The sequence below is a fragment of the Ambystoma mexicanum genome, chromosome 3p, assembly GCF_040938575.1.
Source record: "Ambystoma mexicanum isolate Mex_15411 chromosome 3p, UKY_AmexF1_1, whole genome shotgun sequence".
NCBI classification, from domain to species: Eukaryota; Metazoa; Chordata; class Amphibia; order Caudata; family Ambystomatidae; genus Ambystoma; species Ambystoma mexicanum.
In genome coordinates, this window is record NC_090925.1 from 795,556,859 (window position 1) to 795,583,680 (window position 26,822).

General features: G+C 44.1%; 1 protein-coding gene across 1 annotated transcript in view; it reads left to right on the forward strand.

Annotated features, from left to right (window-relative positions):
- LOC138580894 (uncharacterized) overlaps positions 1-26,822 on the forward strand; it is a 109,080-nt gene that overhangs the window by 67,116 nt on the left and 15,142 nt on the right. The window contains exons 5-6 of the mRNA XM_069651802.1: positions 18,532-18,594; positions 19,051-19,113. Coding sequence (XP_069507903.1) covers positions 18,532-18,594; positions 19,051-19,113 — 126 coding nt within the window. The remainder of the gene's footprint in view (positions 1-18,531; positions 18,595-19,050; positions 19,114-26,822) is intronic.

The following is a 26,822-nucleotide window of genomic DNA, read 5'->3' on the forward strand; positions in this document are numbered from 1 at the left end:
AGTTTTACCTTCCTTCTTCGCAACCCAGACCGGTTTGTGGTCGAACTGCCCGTGCCAAGCACCCCAGCGGCTGGATAGCCACTTACCACTGAACCGCGAATCAATGGACCGCTCCTTGTACCTGAGAAACTCTGCGGCTGGTTTCTTCCCTGGCAGTGCAACGGACTCCTGTCTTCCTCCACGACAAAAACCTCTCTTCCCCCGGACGAAGCACCGACTTGCACCCGCTGCCAGGAACAACTGCCCCCGCTGGAGTCTTCTCACCACTTTAAGGTACCGTGTCTGCCAGGCCTCCCTTTCTAAAGATTGCTACAAGGTAATAATAACTCCTTAACCTTCTGGACTGGGCTGGCTGCCTAGACCCTCTAACTGGTCCCTTTCTTTGGTCCAACTCCTTTTTGAACCTTTTCAAGACTTTTGTGCTTTTGTGCAACCGTGTGACCTTGGACACATTTCGTTTCGATCCTCTTAAAGCGGATCCAGCCTACTGACTCTGAATTCACGGTTTTACTTTGCCTTCCTCTCTTGTTATGTTCTCGTAAAAGCGTTGGGATCGGTTTCAATTTGTTCTCTGCTTTTCTCTCCCTTTTTAAAAACGAACTATTAGAGTGCCATCTGCGTTAAGCGCTCACCGCTGTCTGAAAATAAGTGGGGCTTTACTTAAGACTTGTCTAATATTCTTTTAAGGGAGTGTATATCTTTTAGTGACCGTGTTTTTGAATTGCTTACTATTAGTGCCTGTGTGTTTTTCTAGATGTGGTTTTAAATAAATAATTATATCTCTTTTACACCAAGCCCTGGTCAGTGTTTACTTGATCTATTGTGTTCTCTTGACCTATTGTGAATACTCTGTATACTGCCTAACTTTTCTTGAGGGAAGTCTGACTGCTCAGCCACAGCTACCAAGTGAATCTGTGTGGTACAGGCTGCTACCAAGTTGGTTTACTGCCAAACACCTGTAGTCTTAATTCTTTTGCAGTGGTCCCAGAGGGAACTGCACAGGTTTCTGCCTAACACACTGATCTCACAAATGCAACGCACCACACTCAGCTTTAGAATGCAGCCAACCCGCGTAAACCACTGTGACTGCTCACATACCAAGTGCACCCAAGCACTATATGCTACACTACTCTTTCAACAACTGATATGGACCGCAGTCCCTGAGGGCGTTCAACCAACAACGCTTTGAGATCATACCAATGGTGCATAAAGCACTATACAAATGCACTAGAACATATTGTAACATGCATTACTTGTCTGTATGTTTTATGAGGCACGTAGTGCAAATGCTGAGCCGATAGGCAACCAGCAATATGGGAGCCATGCCTGCATAAATGGGCTTGTGTTGTCCGTGTCACTGTTGCCAGAATTTTGCACTATCGCTCTGAAGACCCTCACTGGCTGAAGTCATCTTGACGGACTGGTGCGCAGACCGTAACTGCAGCCTTTGCCTGCCTGCACCCTTGGCCTGCCCAGAGTCCCTCGCTGCCTGCAGAATTTTGCAGAGCTTTGTTTCGCCACCGGGTCAGTGTCAGCTGTGGGAAGTGTGACAAACAGGGTGGGGGCTAAGTTGTTTTTTACATACATCCTGGCCAGTAGTACTTTGGAAACCACCCTTGTTAAATATAGCACTTGGAAGCCGTAAGCCCGTGACAAAGCACTTGATGCATGCTACATAACTAAGGCAGAAGTCAATGGTACAAATAAGGTCATGGCATCCATCCACCTTTCTCACTTGGTGGTCGCCATCCATCTTATGTTTTTGGTGGTGGGAATAAATTGTTTCCACCCTTCTGCGGCATTAATTGTTTAGCACGTTTTTAAACCTTATGCGACCACAATAGCAAAGCGATAAATGCGTGTGTAAAATATCTCAAATTGATGTTTTTGCTCAGCAGGGACTATTTTGAAACAGAATCTTTAGTTTAAAAGCTGCTGACCCCGCCGTTTAGTCCCACCCGAGCCAAAAGCCTATAGGACATATGTTTACACATGCATGTATTCTGTTCCCCTGTGGTCATATGGGGAAGACCTGTGCTTGACAAACCTTTGATCTGTGTTGGAGACTTCACCTCTGCATTTAAGCAACGTTATAGCAAAATCTCCCAATTTGATTTCTTTTTCTCGTATTGATGGTTCATTTTCTGAAACGAAAATAGGTTTTTGTACTATACACTTTTTTGTATTGGAAAAGACCAGTTTAATGACGTTTGAAAATGTAACTTTGATATGTTCACTTCTGTGATGTCCCTTCCAATTGCATATGTTATAATGATGTGCCAGGTTAGGTGAGTTAGGCTAACCTTTTAATATTTAATTTGCCCCCATGTTTATTTTCATTTTTTTTAAAAAGTGCTTGCCGATATGCTCAGAAAAGTTGCAATATTTTAAAATGTAAGCTGCCACTAGTTCTTGCTTTCATGAAAAGGCATATTTCTTCAATACATCACCATTTTCTTTCTACACAAAAGAATGATGCCATGCAATTTCTTGGTCGAGTGCATTTCTCGGAGGTAGAGTACATAAACTAACTTACTCCACCTGCAGGTCTAATTGCATTTTAAATATTTATTTAGGCCTGCCGAGAGTATATAAAGACGTCCATTCAATATTCAGAGGTTAGGGGACCAATGTCAATATCCCTTTTAGATTTGACCTTTAATAAAGGCCATGAATGAAAAGATAGAACAGCAGGATATAACGTAGATATAGAGTTCTCTGCCATTTTCTCTATTATTGGATCGGTTTCTAAAGGGGGTTGAGTCGGGATGTCCTGAAAGTTCCAAACCTGAGATTTGAAAGCATGGGTTATTTGAATATAATGATAAAGTTCCTTTAGGGGTATGTCACATTTTTGTATACAATCTGCCAATAAAAAAATCTGTCCATTAAATACTCAATGATATTAGTGAGTTAATGTTTTTATCACCCCAGATCTTAAATGTGCACATTGTCTTCATTTCCGATAGGTCAGTGGTGTTTTATAGTGGAGTACATAGGGCAAGTGTACCTGCCAATCCGATGGCTTTAGTACCCTTTATAAAACAAATGCGTGGATAACTTTTAGTGATGAAACAGGGAATGATTGGATCCGCCGCTGACATATAGTGCTTGGAGAGAGGTGGTTTGGTCCATTTATCTGCACCCCTCTGACCACCCCCCTTAATAGGAGTTCAAAAGGGATCTGAATGAAGCCATGCATTGGCTACTTTTGAGTCCCATTAATATTTGATCATGTCTCATGGCCCAATGCCACCTTCCCACACTGAACCTTATAACGTCTGTAGAGCAATTTGAGATTGGGAATTCTGCCTTAGGGTTTCTCAAGATAACCACAATGTTGTTAAACTCTGTTGTAGGAAATGTAAATGGAGTATTTTGCTAAATGTAAGTATCTGGGGAGCTTCAACATTTTGAATAGGGCTGTCCTACCAAGCAGTGATAATGGCAATGATGGCCTGTTTTACATTCATGTGAAATCATATGATATGATAAGTCATTTATAACGCGCCTGGACACAAGTGTTTCTAGGCGCAACAAGACAAGGAAGGGGAGACAAAGGGATGACAAAACAAACGATCTTACTAGGTCTTGTGTCATTCAGATCGTGCAAGTGCAAGGGGGAAGGGAGAGGAAAAGTGCCAGGGGGATCGAGGGGGAGAGTGCAATAGGCAAGCTAAAGTAAGTGCTGCCGGGGTGGCCGGCACAAGTAAGTGCAAGGAGGTAGGGGACTTTAGGGTTGCATATACAGTCCCTAAGTGTGTGGGAGGTCCGGAGGCAGTGCAAGGGGGTATTGGTAGTGCAGGAGCCTGGTGCCCGTTAAGGTTCAGAAGGTGGCCAGGTAACCAGTTAGAGCAGCCTTCTGATGTGGGATCTGGCCTCCTCCATGTGTCTTTCAGGGCCTGTCAGAGGCAACGGCCTCCAGTAGGAAACTCTTGGGGTTTTTGACCCGCTGCTCTCGTATCTTGGTCCGTCGCTCTGCTCCAGTATGTTTGCCTTTGCCCCGGAAGTTCTGCTCATACTTGTTTCCACCTTGCTCAGTGTGTTTCTAGGTACTGCCTTTTATTCGTGTAAGGAGAGCTAATTGGTATCAGGTGTATGCACTTGGAGTCAAGTGCCAGACTTGCCTGACCCGATTTAGCGGGACATGCCCAGTACGATGTGTAAAAGTTAGTGTTGTTACTCTCAGTCACCCTATTCCTCGCCCCAGTGTTTGTTTAGAAAGGGGCGGGGGTTGGGACCTCGGAGAATCCTAAAAAATAGGATAGGTTAGATAGAATAAGGGGGAATACTGAGCCTCACCATCGGCTGCCTCACCCCCACTCCCCTGAATACCCCTCACCCAGGCGATCCTCCCGCATTGGTCCAGCCCCAGGGTCTGTATCCAAAGGCCATGTCTGTGCCCTGGCCACCCGAGAGAAAGATCCCCGGGGACTAGCAGGTGAGACACCCTCTGGTTTCTCACACAAAGGACAGATACCTACCCCCCACGCTCTGCCTGGAGAAGCGTCTGACCCTCAGAGAGTTGAAGGTGGATGAGCGGAGGGTTTGAGAAGGAAATTGCTTAGGAAGAGAGGGAGTTGGATGTAGTGTGGTCTCAGGCCCCAGAATGCCTTGTGGACAATGCAGAGGGTCTTGAATTTGATCCTTGCAGCCACTAGGAGCCAGTGGAGAGATTTCAGGGCTGGAGAGATACGATCCCTGGGCTTGAGACCAAGGACAAGTCTTGCAGTCCTGTTCTGGATTAGTTCTAAAAGGCAAAGAGCAGAAGCGGGTATACTTAGAAAGAGGCTGTTGCAGTAGCCCAGCCTAGCGAGAACCAGGGTTCTGGAAACAGTGAGCTTCTCGGGGGGGAAAGCGAGAAAAGGAAGAAAACCTTTGAGGAGGTGCAGCCGGTAGTGGGACTTCTTAGAGATGTCTGTGATGTGAGCAGAGAAGGTGAGGGTGGAGTCGAAGATGGCACCAAGGTTTGTTGCCTCGCAGGAAGATGCAAGTAGAGGCCCCAGGGAGGGCGGCCACAGTGAAAGAGGGAAAGCAGGAGTAGAGGTCCCAATGAGAAGGATCTCCGTATTACTGGCATTAAGGCAGAGATCGTTCGAGGCATACCATTCCTGAATCGCGACTAGAGAGTCGGGAATGAGTGAGAGAGGACAGGAGACTGAGGGGAGCCTGAAGGAGAGCTGAGTGTCATCCGCATAACACTGAAAGTTAGGAGAGATGAGGTGGGCCAGAGGTGCCAAGTAAAGGTTTAAGAGCCAGTGAGAGAGGTTAGAAGCTGGGGGAACACCACATGTGGAGAGAGAGGTGGTGGACTGAAAGGACTCCAGTTGGACCTGGGAGGGTCGATCAGAGAGGAAGGAGGTCAATCAGGCTAGGGCCTGACCCGTGATGCCCAGGTTGTTACGGAGATGATTGATCTGGATGGTGTTGTTGACTTTGTCGAAAACAGAGGATGGATCAAGGAGGATGAGGACAGAAGGAAGGCTAGAGTCGAGATTGGAGAGCAAGTCTTCAGGGGTGTTCAGGAGAGCGGTTTCCATGCTTTTGGCTGCTTTAAAGCCAGACTGGTGGTCATGGAGACAACCAACAGATTCAGTATGGGGAGTAAGCTGGGAAATGGACAGATTTTCCAGGAGTCTGCCCAGGAATGGAGTGATAGAGATCGGGAGATAGTTTGCCAGGGAGGAGGGATTGGCAGACGGCTTATTAAGGAGGGGGTGTACAAGGGAGTGCTTTAGGGATATGGGGAAAGTTCCAGTGGCAAAAGAGTGATTGCAGAAATCGACCAAGGCTGGAGCGAGGGTGTTGATGTGGTCCTTGATGGTTCTGGAGGAGCAGGGGAGCACCTGCTTGGACGAGACTTCGGACTTGTCTAGAGACATTGTTGCGAGAGAACACAGGGAAAGAAGAGAAAGGAGGAGGAGAGACAACCGGATAGGGTCCGGGGGAGAGGGAGAGGGAGAGGAAGAGGAGAGAGAGGCCAGGATGTCCTGAGTTTTAGTGGTGAAGTGAGAAGCATGTGCTATGCAAACGGCCTGGTGGGGAGCAGGAGAAGTAGAGGTGGCAGCAGGATTGGCCAGCTCCTTGCCGATTTTGAAGAGTTTGGCATTGTTTTAGAGATGCAGGCTTGGATGTAAGCTCTCTTCTTGGACAGGGCAGAGAGTCTGTATTGTCTTTGGGTCAGGCGGCAGGCCAGTTTTTCAGAGGATGAGCCTGATGACCTCCACTTCCTCTCAGCCACCCTACACTTGTGTTTAAGGGTGGCAAGGTCGGAGTCATAAAAAGAGTTGCACTTGGATGTGGGCTTCAGAAGGATCCTCATAACCAGGGCAAGGACATCCTGAGTTTTAGAGATAGAGAGATGCAGGTTGGAGAGGGCTGTGTCAGAATGTGAGTCAGCCGCAGGCATAGGAGGAGTAGAGAGAGTAGCAGCGAAAGCCTCCACTGACACACGCTTCATGGGCTGGATGACAGTGCTGGTGTCGGCTTCACCTGGGGACTGAGTGCGACAGGTTGGAGGAGAGAAGAAAGTGGTCAGTTCAAGAGAGAGTAGTGGTGAGGGTGTTAGAGAGGGGGATGTCTGAAGAGATTAGAACATCCAGGGTGTGCCTGTCAGAGTGTGTTGGACCAGAGGTTAGGATAGAAAGAGAGAGAGAGAGTCGCAGGGATTGCGAAAGAGCCCCGAGGCAGGGTTAGAAGCATCCAGGTGGATGTTGAGGTCTCCGAGGAGGAAAGGTTGAGAGGTAGAGGCAAGGAGAGAAGAGGAGAGGTCATCCCACCCTGAGAGGAAGAGCGTGACCTGGCCAGGTGGCTTGTAGATGGTGGACACAGTAAGAGAGAAGTTGTTAGAGATAGAGAGCCTGCAGGCCAGGCATTCAAAGGAGGAGTAGGCCTGCGTAGGAAAGACAGAAGCAGGGATCCACTCCGGGAAGATCAAGGCTACTCTGCCTCCTAGACGGTTGGTTCTGGGTTCGGAGAAGATCTTGTAGCCATCAGCGAGGAGAGTGCCAAAACTTGTGACAGCTGGCCGTGAACCATGTGAGACAGAGGACATCCAGATCACGTTCTTCAAGGAGTCCGCAGATGTTGGAAGAGTTGTTGACAGAAGAGCAAGAGTTAAGAGTAGCGACATGGAGCAAATTGCCACAGTTGCAAGACTTCGTGGAGGGGTAAAGGCATGAGGTATGCCGTGTGGAGGTGGTAGAGGAGCCCAAGAGTGAGCAGAGGAGGAAGAAGGAGATGGTAGAGTAGTCGGAGAGGATGGGGAGGATGCCAGAGAGGTTGCGGAAGAGGGAGGAGGCGGAGGAGCCAGAAAGGTGTAGGTAGGAGTAGCAGGAGAAGGAAGGAAGTTGATAAGATGCAGGAAACGTCTATCGAAAAGGAGGAGATTGGGCTGAGGGCCCTGGACCAAGACGGTGCCATTCAGATATGCATTAATGATGCTCTTGGAGGAGTGGAAGGGGGCCAGGAGAACTCCCACAGTGTGCCACCATTAATGGGGAAGGAGGAAAAAGGGGAGAGAACAGAGACTATATGGGGCCATAGGCCTGGAGAGGGAACAACAAAGAGGATGTTGCTAAGGGTCTGTCTGTTTCTGCTAATTGTTTCTAAATGTAGTTCTAGAAAGTCCTTTTAATTCCTACTAACTAAGATACCAAGTTATCTAAACCTATCTTCAACAATTTGTAGGTATATTAAACGGCCCAACCTGCAAAGGAAACAAAATGGTATTGTGCCAATTAAACTGTAGGTCACTATATCTACTATAATTATGCTAAATATCAATAACTCACAAAGTGGATCTGACAGGATCTCCTAAAAATATTAAGAGATCATCAGCCTATAAGGCAAGCCAGTCTTCATGTTCATTGAGCCATGTAAAACCATACCATCCAAGGTCAGATTTGAGCCATATGGCTAAAAGTTCAATGGCTATTGTAAACCGGAGGGGAGACGGGGACATCCCTGTCAAGTTCCCCTGTCAAGATCCCCTTTCAAGCGGAAAGGATCGGGAGATCCTCCCATTTACTTTAATTTAGGTAATAAGTCTGTTATAAAGGAGTTTTATCCATCCAAAGAAGTTTTCATCAAACCCCATCCATTACCCTGCCATTATCTCCATAGAAAATGCAAAGGAACTGTATACATTATTTTTTTTTAATCAATTTAAAGAGATGCCTAATGGTGTCTGTGTAATGGGAGCACGGTCTACTGCCAAAGGTAGTCTATGAATATGTATTCCAGTAGCTTTGGATGGCATACATTTCCATTAATCTGGGTTGATCAAAGTAGATATCACTTTTATTAAATGATTTGCAAGTATTTTGGCCAAGATTTTAGCTTCCAAGTTGATAGGCATATCAGCCGATATGAGGCACAGTTATTGGGAGGTTTTACTTTTTTGGGAATGATAACATCTGTCGCTCAATGCTGGTCTGGGGGTAGTTTACCATTGTTATTTCTTTTAAGAACCATCTTTAACATAAAATTGGTGATTTTATTTCCTAGTTTTCTTTTTTCGAAGATCCATCCGATAACGATTTGGACCAGGAGATTACCCTGATAGGAGATCAGAGATTGGCAATGCCACCTCCTCTTCTGTGATTTTGCGGTCTAATTTGTGCATCTGTTGTTTGCATATCTTTCTGGCCAAAAGAACTTATGAATTGTAATGTGTCAAAGTCTACCTGTTTTATGTGTCGGATATAATCTTTCATAATAAGTGGCAAATTTGTTTGCTATCTTGTCATCGTCCGTTATTACATCACCACAGTCAGTTAGTATCTCATGAGCATGCCGAGCAGCTTCTTCGATTAGCTCAAACCAAGCAAAATCATTTTCCTCGCTTTATCACATGCTTCATAAATATGCCCTTCAGAATCTCAAAACGCCTGTTTTGCTGATTCTGCATTGCAGGTATGATGTTTCTCTGTAGTTTTCAATAAAGATCTTTGGGTCATAGGTGATTGTGTAGTTAGGAATTCTTTCTCGAGCTTCCCCAGCTCAGTCTCTAATTTTGAAAGTTTATCAATTCAATTGTTCCCTGGCTGTTAAGGTTGAAATCAATTCTCCACGCATCACTGCTTTATGTCCCTCCCATAACACCCGGGGGCCTTCCACAGATTGTGCATTAAAAACGTAATACTATGATTTTTATTTGCTATTATTTCCATAACATGGATATACCAAGTAATGGGGGTCAAGACACTAAGCATTTTTCGGTCTCGGGATGTAGCGACATACTGTTAGCAGTAGAGCGAATGATCCAGGAATTCCCAGAGGGAGAAACCAGATCTCCTGTGTTGCATCTTTAGGGGTAAGGAAGTAGTCTAGCGTAGACATAAGTGAGTGCACACCAAAATGGAATGACAATCCTTTTTGATTGAGGTGGCCTGATCGCCAAAAATCTACCATACCTAGAGAGTTTATAGAAATTGAACAAGTTTGTGTTTCCACCCGGAATACTGGCAGATCTATCAAACCGGTCCAAGTTACGATTGATGACATTAAAATCGCTTCCCTTTATCCAAACGAGTAGTGATTGATTTACAAGTACATTTTTAATTCTATGTAGTGTGTCCATATTGACAGGAGGGTGGGGAGTAGACAATAATGCCAACGTTGTCTCCCCATAATTCATCAATAATTCATATGTAGCATACGTTAACATCCTTGACCATTTTCGTAAGCTTTCTTGGTATAGATTTTCTCATCAAAATCATCTCCTCTGGCCCCCCCGAGAGAATCTGCCTTGAAAAGCAACCAAGTTATTGATCCTAGAGAAAAAATGACATTCAGATCACATGAAGTACGTTTCTTGGAGTAATAGAAAATCAAGTTTGTGTCTGTTTAAGAACTGAAGAGCAGTGCCTCGTTTGATTTTCCCACATAGGCCATTTAAATTCCAAGTTACACGGGATAAGCCACCATATTTCGAGCAAGCTAAATGGCTTACTGAGAAACTAGGACAGATGTTAATTAATTTCATAGCACTAATAATACCATTGTGGCATGCATGGATAGTCTAGTGCTACATGATTGATGATGAACCTTGAAAAAATATATCCCTCCTCCCTCTACCCCCTGCCACCCTGGTGTATCCGTCACACAAGCATTCAACCAAAACGAGTAAACTCAATACAAGAGACGAACGCTATGAGTTGTTAACATGAAAGCAAAAAAAATAGGGGTGGGGAGTTTATTTCCAGGAGATAAGTGCATAAAATTGCATTAAATTGGAATTACCCTGCCAATCGTTATCTTCTCATCAAGATTAACGTCCTTGTCGGAGCTGTTCCCATTTTTTCTGCCAATGGTACAGTCGAAGGGGAGGGGGACATCTCAGAAATTGTGGCTACGCGCTGAAGGTTTTTTTAAATCTGCTTGCGCAGTGGTTTCCAAAGATCTTTGTTATAGTGAAGTTCAATCCAATTCCAGGCAGCTTGTGGGGTAATGAGGTGCGTTTTTCAATCTTGGTATATTTCAAATTAGCCAGAAAGAACAATGCATACTTGATGTCGATCAAGGCTTTGTAATTTATTCTTAACAGCTTCAAAGGACTGTCTTGCTTTCTGAACAGCTTTGGTAAAGTCAGGAAAAATTGTGACCCTTGTCCCATCAGCTTTGTGATGGCTTTTCCTCCTTGCTGCTTGAATGATTGCAACACGGTCCCAAAAGTTAAGAAGTTTAGCCAAATTCTTCTTGGTGGGGCACCTGAAGGAAGAGGATTAGCTAGTACTCGACAAGCTCATTCAGTGCAAAAGAAATTGGAGAGACACGTGGGACCCAAAATATTGGGGCAAACCATTTCTCCACACACAGTTCAATATATGGGCCCTGCAATTTTTCAGGCAATCCATTGATTTGTATGTTGCTCCATCTTGATCTACCCACTGCTTCCTCTGTTCTTTCTTCCAGGATTTTAGTTCTGCTGAGCACATCAGATAGTTGGCGTTTAATTGAGTCTAGTATTTCTTCAGAGTTCGAAACGTGTTGTACCACGGCTCCCACCTGTGAGGACATTTTGTGTCGGTCTTTCTTAAATGTTTACATCCGTCTTTTTCCAATGAGGTTCTTGAATTACTGATAGCCAGCATCACATCTGCAAGGGACAAATTAAAATGTTTTTTTTAAAGAAAACCTTTTTTATTGACATTTCTATAGCGATTTAACCAAAGCGTTGCACACAAATGTTTTGTAAACAGTATGATAAACTAGTAACATAGGCCGGCAACAAAATTTAATTATTTGTCAGATCAGAAAGGAGGTGGTTTTTTAAGCATGTACGGAAGATATGAAGAGGGTGGAATTACAAATAGAGAGAGAGAGAATTTCAAAGTTTAGGTGCAAGTTAGGAACACGAATGGAAGTGAGAAGGGGCACAGGGAGGTTTAGGAACAGTGAGAAGATGAATCTGTTGGGAACAAAGAGGGCATGAAGGGGAGTAGAGGGAAACAAGAGAAGCGAGGTAGGATGGAGCCAATCCATGAATGCATTTGTATGCAACACTGAGAAAGTGAAAATTAGGATGGTTGTCAAAAGACAGAAGAGAGGAGGAACGGAGAGAAACGGCAATGGATGACCGAGGAGATAAGTGAAACATAAAGTTGAATGGCTGAATTGAAAACTGAGCAAAGGGGAGAAAGCTGAGAAGCAGGGATACCAATCAGGAGAGCTGAACAATAGTCAAGGTGGGAGAAGACAAGGGAGAAGATCATTCGTTTAGTTTTATTAAATGAAAGCAAGGGGATGTGCACAGTGAATATTGTACAAATGGAAGCAGCAAGTATGAGCAATGGCAGAAAAAGATAGGGATGGATTGAAGATTACCTCAATATTACGGGCAGAAGAAGAAAATGAGAGAAATGACGGAGGGGACCAAATGGACAGGCAGTGGGGATAAGAGAAGATGCAGGAAAGAAGAGAACTTAAGTTTTAAAGGGGTTTCATTGGAGGAAGTAGAAATGCATCCATTTATAAACAGCGGATAGGCAGGCAGAGACATGGGAGTGAAGGGTTAATCCCTGTTGGCGAGTTCTTCCACCATCAGAGCATTTTTGGAAGCTGGAATCGGCGTTGACATTGATTAGTGATCAATTCTGATCTGGAGGCTTTGTTTTTAAAATGTTTCTATTGCCATTGTACCAATGGGTTGTCTTAAAGTTGGGAATCCAAAGATCTAGGCATTTATCATGGTATGTGCCCATGTGGATTGGTGTAAACTGTATTAGCCTGGTTGTCTGCCCCATGGTATGTGCCCACGTGGATTGGTGTAAACTGTATTAGCCTGGTTGTCTGCCCCAGACATGCCTAGTATACATTCTGTGCAGGTGAACTTGTGTGTTTGCTAGTTTTTAGGGTCGGCCTCATTTGTTGCCTGCCAAAACCTTTGTTTTTGTGCCTGCTGTGTGAATGTAGAGCTGCCATAGGCCAGCCCCTTTGTGAATGTGTTCTCTACAGGAGAACCTTTGCATTCCTCTGATTTTTAACTGCATTTATTTTCTCGATTGCTGCAAAGACCGGCTGCTGCTCCCGAGTTCTGGTTTGGTTATATTGGCTGAACTCTGGCTCTGCAGTTTCTTTAAAGGCAGCTGGAATCCTTTCCTGGGTGTTTCCCCCTGTCTTCCCTCTGTAATGGCTGTCCCACTGTGGGACTGTTGCTGGCTGTTGTGGTGCTGCTTCTCTGTAGCTCGAGGTGTGGCATCTCACTTGCATGAATGAGTGGTGGAAGGCTACCACTAGTCTTCAGCTTCCTTTTGGGACGTCTTGGATTGCTCTAAACCTTGCTCCTGTCGTGGGGCTGCTCTTTACTGGCTGGCTGCCTCTCTTGCCCTCTTGAGCTGACTAGATCACCTCTGTCAGGTTTCTCTGTCTTCTTGGTGCCTTCTCCATAGCTACTGGTGCTGCTATTGCCTACTTAGTCGTAGTCCTGGGTACACAGATTAATTTTCTGTACATCTGCCTGAGTTGTCACTGGCCAATGGTTCAAGTTCATGGTTAGCGAATTTCCTTTCCCAGACCTCTAAAAGAAGCCCTGTAATACCCAGTTTCTCCCGCAATTTTCTAGACGCGTCCACAGGGATTCCTTGGGATCGTTGTAACGGGTCCCATGGTTTTGGGAGTTGTGGGGTTTGCAGTCCCCCTTTCACCAGGTATTACCATTGACTTGGATTGGTCCTGAATACTGCTTTGATTTGATATGCTATGTTATTTATAACGCGCTTAATACCCAGAGGTTTCTAAGCACGGACCAAACCTGTGTTGCTCCGTGTAGTCTTGCTTCCAGCACGTTGCCCCTGATCTATCCTCTTTGTATCTATCCTTCTCAGGCCAATCGGGTCTCGAAGTTGGGGCTCTTCAAGGGGGTCCTCTCTGGTACTCCCTTTGGTTGGTTGAATATTTTTGGCCACATCGTGGGAAATGTGAGGGGCTTATCTTACTTTAGCTTGTCGCCATGACTTGCCTAAGGACTTTGTCCTGTTACTTGCTATGGGGACAATATACAGAAACCTTTGAAGTCCTGCTAAGTGACTAAAAAGGTGTTTTCCACAGTTAAGAAATTTTTCATGGTTCCCTCGAGGGCCTGGAGCTTCTCACCAAAGACAAAAAAGTACTTGCTTGTTATGTGTTAAGTCTGTGCACTTCATTTCAATTGCATCACATTGTCTAACAGGAACCACGTGTGATTATATTGTTCCTGTTCAAGGCTAGGGGTGAACTGGGACCTCTACAGACCCAGGATTGTTGAATTTATATTAATTCAATATCACATTTTATGAGGTTGTCCAGCATTCAGTTACACAAAGCAACCTAAAAATGCAAACTGAACTTGATGATGGTTTTTAGTCGGTAAAGATTGCGTTACCTTTGAGCGTATGTGACCTAGTGTCCTATCTTCTAAAAGTGGTAAATGATGGTGGGTTTCTTAGGGGAACAACAAGTGACTTTTTCTAAGAGTTTAGTACACTTGCCTTTTGAATATTGGATTAACACAAATAAATGGCACTGGAGGCCATGGTTTTAAAACAATCCTTAAATATCTTTGCATGGCAGCGGCCAACGGAAGAGGTGAATGCCTTGGAAGGATCTCGTTAGAGATTTCTTTGAAATATAAGTGATACATAAGAGGGTTTGAAACGCACTGATATGTATATGTGTAAGGAAGAAATGTACTTGACAAAACTAGTTTGAGTTGAAGTATGCATTCAGTTTGGATCAAAATAAAGAGATAGTTTGAGTTATTTCAACTTTTTCATCTGATTTTATATTTCAGGGTTTCAATGATCATGCCCATTCCTCAAAACTAAAAGGCCAGTGAATGATCTCCATGATTTATTAACCACTTTTGTAGCCCTGACACCAAAATGTACTTTTCTTCATAAGAGTTTTCAATAAAATGTTCTATCAAATATTACTATGTGCTGGAAATATATCTTTCCACATTTGCAGAATGTGCATTCAGGCAATTGTTGCAGCTTTAAAGTTCGAAGCTCTGTTGTCAGATATCTGACTAGTGAGACTGAATATTACTACTTTTCCTGCTCTGCCATTAACCTTTATTAGGATCTGCTATGTATCTGTCGAGTCCAAAATGTTTTCGACATGATGAAAAGGTGTGAGCAATATCCATATCTACCAACATGCACCATGGGCATTTGGTGAAATGTTCACTGTCCGCAAAACTGAAGAGTGATGACTGAAAGGTTTTTAATTACTCACAGCCACAGGCATTGCTCGGGCCACCCTCCCCACCAGTGTTTGTCAGCATCCATTGCAGAAGGGGACCGATCATATGCATATCAGGCTTGCTCCCACCCCAAAAGGGGCATTCCAGCCCAAAACTGCTGGGTCACAACCCTTGAACAGGAGAAGACACGAAATCCCAGTCATGTTTCAGGCTCATTAGCTGTCAGATGGATTTTCAGAATCGGCCATATGGACAGATTCTGAGAGGCCACCCTATTCTGGCGAACAGGAAAATACTGTGTCTAGCCAAGTATCAAGCAGTGTAACTGTGCAGTAAGGCTTAGTCTTGGGAGGTGTGAGAATGTGATGGGTTCAGTTATACTCGTAGAGAGAAGAATGTTTTTTATTGAATGTATTTTGGGGGCTTTAGGGCTGCCCGCTCTCATCTAGAAAGCACTACTCCTCCCTAACCCTGGTGTCCCTGTTTGGCTGGTTAGTATATACAGAATATGGACGCCCCCACTATTTAAGGTCTAGTCTAGCTGGTTGGGTATCTTTTAAACTGTATCAAGAAAGGAGAGTGCTGTCACGTAAAAGGAGTGGTATGCCTAGGTAAAATTACTTTGAAGAAAACATCCTAGTCCACTTCGTCCTCAAAACATCATTTATACATTCAGTCACAGGAAAAAAGACCACCATATCAGCCACAAGCGTAAAAAAGGGGGTTGTGTATATATTTGTTTAAACAACAATGAGTGCTTAAGTGTTCAGCATAACAACATAATAGTGTCAAAGAAAAAAGAGAAAACAACTGGTGAAACCCAACTGTTGAGGGCACTATACATTATAATAACATCTGCATATTATTGAAATTATACATATAAAAAGTGTTAGACATTAACAAAAGGTGAGAGAAACATTTGTTGAAAAGAACAAGAATACAAATATGCGTGAACGCAAGTGGCACAAACAACCTTAAATCAGAAACGACCCAAATCGACCGTTGTGTAGAAACATGACTTGTGGTACCTACAAACTAAATCTAAATTCTTGTCCAGAATAAGGTCTGCCTAAACACTGTTATTAGTTCAGGACATTAGTTTAAGAAGAGCGAAGAGAACATGTCCTCCTCAATATCCCAAAGTGAAAAATTATTGTTCAGGATAGGGTCTGCCAACGTAGAAGGGGGAGCCAGAAATTGAACAAAAAGAGTTCGTTCAGTTATTGCACCTGTTTTAATCCATGACCCAAACTTCCAGCTTGGTCTGTCAAGACCTACAGTCCCCTCTTGTTAGAATGCGTTTCGGCGCAATAACCATGTGAGATGAATTTTTTCAAAAAGGTGTAAGGTCTGCCTTCGTCAGGGTAATAGGTAAAGGACCCTATAGTTTAAGGAAATGAAGGGGGGAAAAAAGGAAGGGTATTATAAAGGTGTTCAAATGATCACTTGCATAAGGAGGAAATTTATACGTGTAAAGAACATGAAATGCTCAAGTTGAGAAATACAACTAAATTCTGAATTATTAAACAACTCTAGACTATCTGTATATTCCCATCCATAGTGATCTTCTTACTGTAAGAGATATGTGTCACTGGGGGAAGTAAATCATAGTCCTAAAATCCCTGTATCGCCTGTACATGCATCAGAAGCCACCCAATCTGCTTGTTATCCTTAAAATAGTAACAGTGGTCAATCTCATTGTTTGGAGGAGAGAAATATCTTTTAAAGGCATAACCTTGTTTATCTAGCCTCCCCAGGTACTTCCTAGACAGACCCTACGCTATCACAATGGTTAGTTGACTAAAAGGAAGAACGGGATGAGCCTTCCAGCTACTCTGGCAGATTTGGTCTTCTTCCCACTACACTTATGGACTCCTCTCCCTTTTTCCTGCTGATGTTCTCCCCTTACTACTCTCCTTCCAGCTCCACCCACCTCTACTCGTTGCACTCCATGCGTCATCCTCCACAGCTGCTTCCACTACCTGCCTCCGCTCCTCAATGTTACAACTCCCTCCTTCAGGTTACTACTCCCTCTTCCAGACCACTAATCCTTCCTCATCTCTACTACTCTCTCCTCCACACAACTACTACAAATCCACCAAACCACCTTCTCAGCCACCCATCCATCACTCTCGCACTCGCATTTTATTCATTTCCTACACTACCTCCCCTAATCACACTTGTTAGCCCTTCACGCACACTTGAAAAGCAGCACCACTTGCACTCACCAACCAATACTTGACCTGATCCAAAAATTGCCTCTACACTTCACAGTCCTTCCTCCTGCTTGTCTCTTGGTCTGCCACCTCCTCCTCCTCTGACCTCACCTGCACTACCTAAAACATCCCACTTCCTGGGGATTATTTTATCCCCCGCCCCCTTTTCTGGTTGGTTATCTGGCCCTGTCTTCCCCACCCAGAAAGGATCAGCATTACAGAAATATTTAAAGAGCTGATTTTTTTCATTTTAGAAACCCCGTCCGGGGTTTGCAGGGTTAGGTGGCTACGGTAATTAAAAGTGTACTTATCTTTCACAACACTTTCAGAATTTTGTGGTTGGAGCATTGGCTCGAACCCCCAACCTCTCAGGTACAAGTCACAATACTTACTGACTGTGCCACAGAGACGTCTACAGCAAGCCATGTTATATCAATTAGAGCAAACGCCTGTCTCGGATGAACATGCCAAGATTCACAGACAAAACTGCACAAATTAGATCATATACAGTTTATAGAAAGGCGAAGTGCTGGAAATATGATTGTGTGGTGGTTGTGGGGGTGTGTTGGGGGAGGGGCGGTAATTGGTGGGCTGCGATGGGGTAGTCCCTCTTTTATGTTGTTAGTCATCCCGGTTTTTCGTTTAGGAAATCTGGTCACCCTAACTCAGCTCTAGCTCATCATTTGGTTTCTCCCTCGTTCTGACGGCATTTGAACGCAACTCACATTGGACTGATGGCAGATGGCTCTCTTTCCGTTTGCTTTCCCCATCCGGCTGGGATTTGGTATTCGTTTTCATGAGGCCCTGGTGGGTTTCTGTTCTGCCGGTGGTGTCCTCCCGTGACATGGCCAGTACTTTGGTTAAGCAGTATGGGGTAATGCAAATTGGTACTGCACATACACAGATTGGCACTTGGGAGGGCACATGAAACTGGTCCCTCCCAAATGTCACCGCCCCTCTGGGGTAGGACTGGTTCTGGATTCTTCACTGGTAGGCCTCTCACCCCATGCTGGCGTGGCCTCTAGCTACTTAGGTGGAGGTACTAATGCCGGCAAGTGTCAAGGACATGCTACAACCTCAATAAAGCAGTGGTTGCAGAGATTTAATCTGCTCTGTTAACTGAATTGTCCTGCTGGCAGGTCCGAATTCATCAGGGCGAAGTTCACGGCTCAAAACAGTAGACATCTATTTTTGCATTGGCAATTCTATCATGTATATGTGACAGATGTAAACAAATGAATAAAGAAACTGATTACTATTTTATGTATGGCATATTAGAGATAGTTATTGAGGGTGATTTCTTTTATTGAACATAAACATTTGTCACGATTTATGATGAGGTTCTGCACCCTCAAACTATGCATTATCTTGATTGTTTCTATGTGTTAATCTATTTTTCTCTCCTTTTTCAGCTTCGAGCCCCAGTTCATATTTTTCTTCGCAATTCTTCATTCATAATTTGTTCTTCCTTTCTACAGTATTATTTGTCGTATTACCGTTTTGTTCATTGGATTCTTTAACATTGTTCTGGTTTCTTTGCGTTCTCTCGCACTCAGTCATTGTTCTCACTCTATATTTGGAACATATTTTTGTTATAACTGTTGAGGTTTTTGTGTCTTTCTTTGTAAGCATCCATAGCTGAGAGGAAAATGCACACAAGATGGCAAGAAAGAATGGAAGAGAATATTGACGGTATGGTTTCCAATTTTCTCACATCTCTTTTAATGGAGTGTTTTAGTGCCTTATCGCCCTTGTTTCCTTGCCGCCATTTTCACCTTCTCACTTCATTACTGCTCGTCTTCACCCTTTGTGGACATGGTCAGGGATGCTAATTTGCTCTGCATTTGAATTATCTGTACCTGAAGCGAAAGAATACAATTATAGTTCACAAAAACCGATACCCCGCACACTGATCCTTGTGCACCAAAGCTAAACCATACTGTAGCGCCGATTTGAAATAAGTCACACGTTTTCTGCATGCATCGCTTCACAACTTCCCTAATGTATGTTTCGTTCTTTCTTTCCACAGTATCCTTTCCTGACAAGTTATCTTTTTAATTTCTTCACTTGCTTTATCTACTTATCTACTTATATGTATACATATATATATTCTTTGACTGTTGAAGTTTTTCTGTCTTTCATGTGAAGGATCCTTAACAGAGGCTAAAATGGAGATAAACATGATCGAAATAACAGATGAGGATTTTGATGGTATGTATCTAAATTGTGAAGATGACAAATGTGCGTCTCTCTGCGTCATTTTGTGAACATTGGGCCTCATTACGAGTGTGGCGATAACCCTGCCGGTGCTACCGGCGGGTTGCCGCCAGACTCTTAGTAAGTCCCCATTCCAATAGAAGCACTGGCACTGTTGCTAACGGTGCTGGTGCTTCCGTGACCGGTCTGCCTACTGTGGCCGCTGCGCCCAGCAGGGTCAGACCTGCCGGGCACAGCAGCTCCAACATGCAGACTCCTAGTCTGCCGGTCTGGAAACAAGGATGCTGGTGAGCTTACCCGGCACCCTTGTTTCCGGACCGGTAAATTTATGAGGCCCAATTGTGTCTTGCCGTTCTATTGCAACCTTCCTGCCGCTTCTTTTATCCTTTCTTGTTTGCTTTTATTTTTAAGATTTGTTTCTCCTTCCTATTGTTTCATTCATTTCCTGTCACTGTTAGCTTATTTATCTGTATAGTCCTATTTCCAAGCCTGTGTACTTCTCCCTAGTTCATTTTGCCTGAGGAGGGGGGGGTTATTTGATGAACAAACAAGCTTTTTTGAAATATTGGGTTTAAAGAATATTTTGCCCACATTCATTTCTTTACTCCATATCACAGTATATAGGACTCAAAAAACAAATCGGCTAGCCCTAATGCATTAGTATAGTTCTGATGATAAACCACTATTTTATCCAGGATAACAAACATAACACACTTTCTAAACACATATATATTGAAGTTAGCAGATGAATACAGAACGTTCATGCTCTAAGCCACAGGCTGCAGAGGGATTTTAATGAATCAATTTGACTTCTATGCAAATCAGGCTTTCCTCCCCTGAAGTAAAGTCAGCAGTACCTACAGATTTATAAAATGCAAAAGCACAGTTTAGCGATGTGTAGGAAGCATAGCACATATAAATGAAAAACATGGGCTGGCTTATCAAATGAAAGCACACTTTGCTTAGCGGTGTGAATGTCAATAATGAATCCCCATTCGAATTTCAGGTTATTGACAAGCAAAGGTTTAATTGCAACGCACCGAACAGCATCCAAGCATTAACCCATTCCCAACCACCTAATCCTCCCCAGCCCTCCAGAGGCGCAGTTCGCTCACAATTTGAGGCACCTGACCACACCCTTCCGGCACAGTATTCCGTCCTCACTGTTTATGTTCATAAGACGTCACATGGTAATCTCAGTCTGGATAAATATAGCAGCATTTACAAACCTCCGGTCTCATCCCCCTCAGGCGAGGGCATAGGGCCTCGACCCCTCTGACAAGTTCCTGTGTCCTTGTCCTGGGCCAGATCAGACCAGCGCGATCACAGGCACAAGTTCTTTTGGCCTAGTCCCAGTGGCATGGAGAGGCCTCAGAGTCTGTGCTCAGCAGTTTGAGAACTCATGCACAGTCCACTTTGTGATGGGCATGCATTGCCCAATGCTAATAGGAGACAAAAAGGGTGTCTTAAGGAAAAATAAGAAACTTATAGAACAAAAGGGTTATGGGATGATGTCATAAATAGGAAGATAATCAAATTCTACTCATGTCCTAAAAAAGGAATAGCACTGATCCCACTCCCTAATCATTTCTTTTCCCACCCAATTTATTTTCGGTATTCATTTATGTTTCCCTTTTTACAGCAGCTGTACTCTTCCACAGCCAGAATTAAGGTATAGATTGTAGGAGGGAGTACTTTAAGCTTCAATTAAATGCTAGATCATTTTCTTGACAGCAAAGTCCAACAAGTGAATAAATGAGAAAAATGTATCTAATTCCTTAGTGTTAGCATACACTTGGTGAGGAATCAACTGGTAGACGCTTTTGCACTTCATCCCTTAACCAATTCCCTTAAGTACATACAAACATGATTGTATGGGGTTTATTGGAATTTGCTCAGAATCAGCTCTATTTTCAAACTTTCCATTGTACAACATAACCTCCCAGGCATATAATTATGCCACAATCTGTGATTCCTATTGGTCAAACTGTGATCTCATATTGACTGGTCCATGGAGAAAATGACTTTTGCTTCCTAAAAATGTTTGATATGGCAAAGAATTGTACAAACGAAAAGCAATCTTTAAACAAAAAATGTCTTCTGAATGTCATTTACATCTTTTATTCCAATAATTACTTATTGCAAATGTATTGAACTAGATTCACAACTTTCGGATGCTGGAACCAAAGGTTATCAAAATGTCACTTTAATTCAACGATTGGCTTGTATCTGCACTCTAATCCGTAAAAATCTACTTCCATTGAGTAGGACTCCACAACCTTCTCAATTATTAAGTTATCTTTGAGGAATGTGAAAAGCCAATTCATTACTTAGCAATCTCTTAGTAGACATCATGTTGCAATCCGCATAATCTGATTGCACTCATAACCCCAAAAGTTATTAAGTATTTTTAATGTAGCATGGAATTATTTCCCATACCTTCAATGTGCAACATAAGCACCTGAATGAAATAACATTTTGTCATACATGAAAGCACAGGAAAGTCTTTTCATCCGAGACTGGTTCTCTGGTTACTGCTTTTGAATGACGGGTTTCACATTTCCTCATGAGTCGGGAATATGCTGGATCTGTGGCCACAGTTCTTTGAATTTTGTTCTGTTCAAAACGCACATTTCCCCCACTTCACAATCTGCAGCTCATCCCACTTTGTATTACACTGAACTTGGGCATGAGCTATTTGTCCTTTTAATTACATCTTAATGCTCAGTCAGTCCAAATGAATTCTATTCCCTCATATTTATTGCAAGAATACCATTCCAGTTAGTCGTGTTTCCAGATATTTTGCTGTTTTCAGTTAAATGTCAATGTTCCAACATATTCCAACATTTCTTACAGTTCCATTTACAGAGATAGGGAGATGAAGGTTAGAGAGGGCTGTGTCAGGGCTGTGTCAGGGTGTGAGTCAGCCAAAGGTGCAGGAGGAGGAGACGAAGTAGCAGTGAAAGCCTCAACTGACACACGCTTCATGGGTCAGATGACCGAGAAGGTAGGTGGAAGTGCTGGAGTCGGCTTGACCTGCGGGGAAGAGATAGAGTGGTGGGAAGAAAGGAGTAAGTGATCACTCCAAGAGAGAGGAGTGGTGAGAGGGTTAGAGAAGGGGAGCTCTGAGGAGATCAGAACATCCAGGGTGTGCTCTGCAGAGTTAGTCGGGCCAGAGGGAAGAATAGAGAGAGAGAATCAAGAGTCCTGAAGAAGGGCTGGTAGCATCCAGGTGGATGTTCAAGTCTGAGGAGAAGAAGTTGAGAGGTAGAGGCATGGAGAGAGGAGGAGCGGTCAGCTCACTCAGAGAGGAAGTGGGTGACCTGGCCAGGCGGTCTGTAGATAGTGGACACATTGAGAGAGAGGCCAGGAGAGATAGAGAGCCTGCAGACCAGGTATTCAAAGGATGAGTTAGTGCTACATTGGAATGATAGAAGCAGGGATCCACTCTGAGGAAATTAAGGCTACACCCCCACCAGAACGATTGGTTCTGGGTTCGGAGACGATCTTGTAGCCATCGGGAAGGAGAGTGTCGAAACTGGTCAAAGAGCTGGCTGTGAACCAAGTCTCTGTGAGACAGAGTACATCCAAATCAAGCTCTTGCAGGAGACTGCAGATGTCAGAGGAGTGTTTGACAGCTGAACGAGAGTTGAGAGTAGCGATGTGGAACAGGTTGCCACATTTGAAGGACTTCCGGGGAGGGGTACAGGCCAGAGGTACACCCTGCGGAAGTGTTGGAGGTGCCCGAGGATGGGCAGAGGAGGAAGGAAGAGAAGGCAGGGTAGTCGGAGAGGGAGAAGAGAGTGAGTGCCAGAGCGGTGGCAGAGGAGGGAGGCAACAGGGTGGCCAGGAGAAGCAGCATGGGGTGACGAAGAGGTGGCAGAGGAAAGAGGCGGCATAGGAGCCAGAGAGGGATAAGAAGGGATAGCAGGAGAGGAAAGGAAGTTGATAAGGTGCGGGAAATGTCTTTCAAAGAGGAGGAAATTGGCCTAAGGGCCCTGGACTAAGACGGTGCCATTTAAGTAGACATTAATGATGGTCTTAGAGGAGTGGAAGGGGGCCAGGTGGGCCTTTCACCGGGTGCCACCAGTAATCGGAGAAGAGGAAAATGGAGAGAGAATAGAGGCCATATGGGGGGTCCATAGGCCTGTGGAGGGAACGACAAAGAATATGCCGGTAAGGGTCTGTCTGTTCTACCAACTATTATTTATTTTTTGGTACCGGAGGCTATGTCCATAGCCTCGGTGGTGCACAATAAGGGCACCCAAGTACCAACTTTGGAACCTATTTCTTTTTTCCCCATTACTAGCGTGTTTGTTCTTTGTCAGCCCTTCTAACCTTCTGGGAGGGGGAGGTCTGTGTGTTTGTTTTGCCTTTGGCAGGAACCCTTGGGTATACCCACCTAGGCTCCAGAGTGTCTGGCCAGGCAGGAAGTAGGGGCGGAGATTTCCACCCCCTGTCCTTTGTCTCCCAGAGTGCCTGAATAGGACCAGCTCCCACAGGGGGTCTGGCTGTCCTGATTGGACAGCCAAATGCCCCTTTCTGTAAAATGCTGAGAGAGATTGCAGAGGAGTGTGTGCTGGAACTTTATAAAAGGTGAGGCTTCTGGAGTGAAAAGCAGGTCAACCAGTGGAAGCTGAAGTTACCGAAGAAGAAGATGACCAGAGACGCCTGCAGACCCTTTGCAACACTGTGAAGCGACCACTGCTGTCCTGACCCCGTTTTCCGCGCGACAGAGGAGCTCTGAAGAGGATGACTCCTTCCCTTTGGCTGGCGGGAACAACCAATTCCAAGACAAACTTTTAATTGAGCCAGTTCCTGAGGTTGTAGGAGTTTCCAGAGCTGCGGAACCCCAATACCAGGAGACCTGCTGCCCATTTTGAGTGCATTGTTGTGGAAAGGCCAAATCCGTCAAAATCTTTGCTGGACACACTAAAGATCCGATCTAACTTGCCCAGATCCCCCTCATCAGAGCGTGGGACTGCAGGAAGCGAAGATTGACCGGGCGATCTGTGTCCTTTGTTGGTGCTGCAGAAAAGGCACTGAAACTGCAGAGCGAACCAAGAAGTTGCTGAAAGTCGTGCTACAGGTCCTCCTTCGAGACTGCTGCTGATCCCGTCCATTGTCCTGCCTTCAGTCTTCAGTCCAAGGAATACAGAGTTACGGTCCAGAGCTGCAACATCGCAGAGCAACCAGCACAAACATTTTCTTTTAACCTAAGATATGGTGGGGAAAAAGGTATTGCTTATTCAATTCCAAGAATTTACTCCAGATCGTTGCAGTGCATGTAGAGGTATCCTGGGCTACCCCCTCTTACCTCAGACCCAAAACGCTGCTTGTATCCCTTCCTCAAGTCTGTTTTAAGGTCGCCCTTGTTGTTGTTAATTTGCTGCTTCAATAACACTAGAGACTGGAAGAAATCCGCAGGAACTGTTCATAATTCGCTTCTTGTCAAGACTTCAAGCCCTCTCCAAACTGCCTTTATTTAGGATTGCGTTTTGGGACTTAAACTTACTAGGTAAAATAACCCTCTCTAGAATCCTGAACCAAGCTCATGTTACACTAACTAACCATTTTCCTCCCTTTAAGTGACTTTACTATTTGTGTTTGCAGAGTAAATCCATTACCGTATAAACCGTTGAAAACCGCATGAGTGCGCAATAGCCGATAATACAGTAACATTGGGCCTCATTACGAGTGTGCCGGTCCGGTAACAACGGTGCCGGTAAGCCTACTGGCACAGTTGTTACCGGACCGGCACACTCCGAGTCGGCGGGCTTCTGCCGTTCCAGCAAGTCTAACAAGGCGGGCTGGACGGCAGCCGCTAGCAGACTTACAGGGAAGCACCAGCACCGTTGTTAATGGTGCTGGTGCTTCCCTCATCCCCATTCCGATTGAGTCCCATGGGATTCAAAGGAGAATGGGGAATTATATTTTTTAGGCACTTGTCTTCCAGGAACACCAGGGTCATTATCCCCTGGTGTTTCCGTGGAGCCAGGCGCTGAAAGAATGCACGAGTCTGGCAGCAGCCTGCCAGTTTTACCGGCACGGCTACCGCCGGACTCGTAATGAGGCCCATTGTCTTTTCCCTTTCTACCGTTGCTACAAATTTAACCGCGAACAAACACAAATTGAACGTGCCCTTTGAAGTGTATTATCAAGTATCATAAGTGTTCTAGTATAAACCTCTAAAGTATTTAAAATGAGTGTGGTGTAAATATAATAAATACATACTTTAATATAACTTATAAGTGTAAGTGCTTCTTTGCTGTGTCCAACTAGATTCAGTGTACTTACTACAGCTCACATCTTCCTCTTAAAATGAGCCTGACTGCTCTGCCACTCTACCAAGGTCCTGAGTTAGTACAGGCGGATACTAAGAGTTGGGGATCTACAAACCACTGGGATAGCTTGCTAAAGTCTTACTGCCAGTAGGACTTTAGGAAAACTCCCCTAACAAGGAGTACTAGTAAAACAGTTAAGACATATACATTTTCTGCTATAATCCTTATTCCTTAAATATGATCACATTCTCTAGGAACAACGTAGTGCAAGGGGCTGCAGCTTTTGGTTCTCCGGATGTTTCCAACTATAACTCCATTCAGGCTTAGCCACCATAGACAGTCGTGAGGATCATGGGAGCCAGAGTGTAGAGCCCAAAGTTGCAGGCCCTGCCCTAGTGATTTAAAATGTGTGCAGTATAACTTGGCTTTGTCAAATACAAAAACAAGTTTAAACAAGATGTGCAATCATCTAATGCGTTTCTTACAAAATACCTCAAGCTGATGTTCAGTGTTATCGTCACAAACGATAGGCCATTTACTTGTGTATTTAGTCTTTTTTAACTGGCGAAAATCAATCGATATGTTACAAGGAATAAGCCATTGGTTGTTATAGATTAATAGAGCACATTGTTGATTGCTACAAATTGCCAACACGTGTTTTGACCAACATGGTCCTTTTCAAGGCAAAACCTAATTCAGCAACCTTAACCAATATGGAAATCAAAATGCAAAGCAAATATAAAGGGTGCATATTAGGCAACAATTGATGTAGTAACACTGTGTGAGACTACACAACACGTGTCTACTTGGTGTTAGGTAGCCCATCTTTTGGTATAGGGCTGTACTACACAAGTTGGTAGTGTGACTGAGCAGCCAGGCCTATCTCAAGAGGGGTAAAATTTGCAAATACAAGTAGCTAAGTGGTTTCAGTTCTAAATATGTATTTATTTATTTATTTAACATCAATTTTTAAAGAAGCGTTCTTTAAAAAGGGCAAGATATGTGAAAATCAAATATACTTTAAAAATACTTTTTCAGAATCAGCATAAGTTTAGTGGGTACTCTTTAGAGATGCTTTATACACACTTCCTACCCCCGGAGGTGACTTCATTCACAAGGACAGTAATGGCATTTATATATCACAAGTACACTTTGCAGATTCTGAGGTTGCAGAAAGGAAAGGGTAAAGGAAGGAAAAAGGTTGAACAGGTTCGCAGGGCATGTGAGTATACTTAAATCTTCCAATGAAGTCTAGACAAAACCTTTCCCAGCAATAAAGTCTAAAAACAAGTTATCACCTCTAAGGGACAGAAAATATCAAAGTCAATGGACTAGAAGAGTCTGCAGGGAGCCAGGACAGCCAAAGTCAATTGGAGCACAGTCTATGGAGCTGAGGCACTTCGTAGTTAGAGTTTTGTA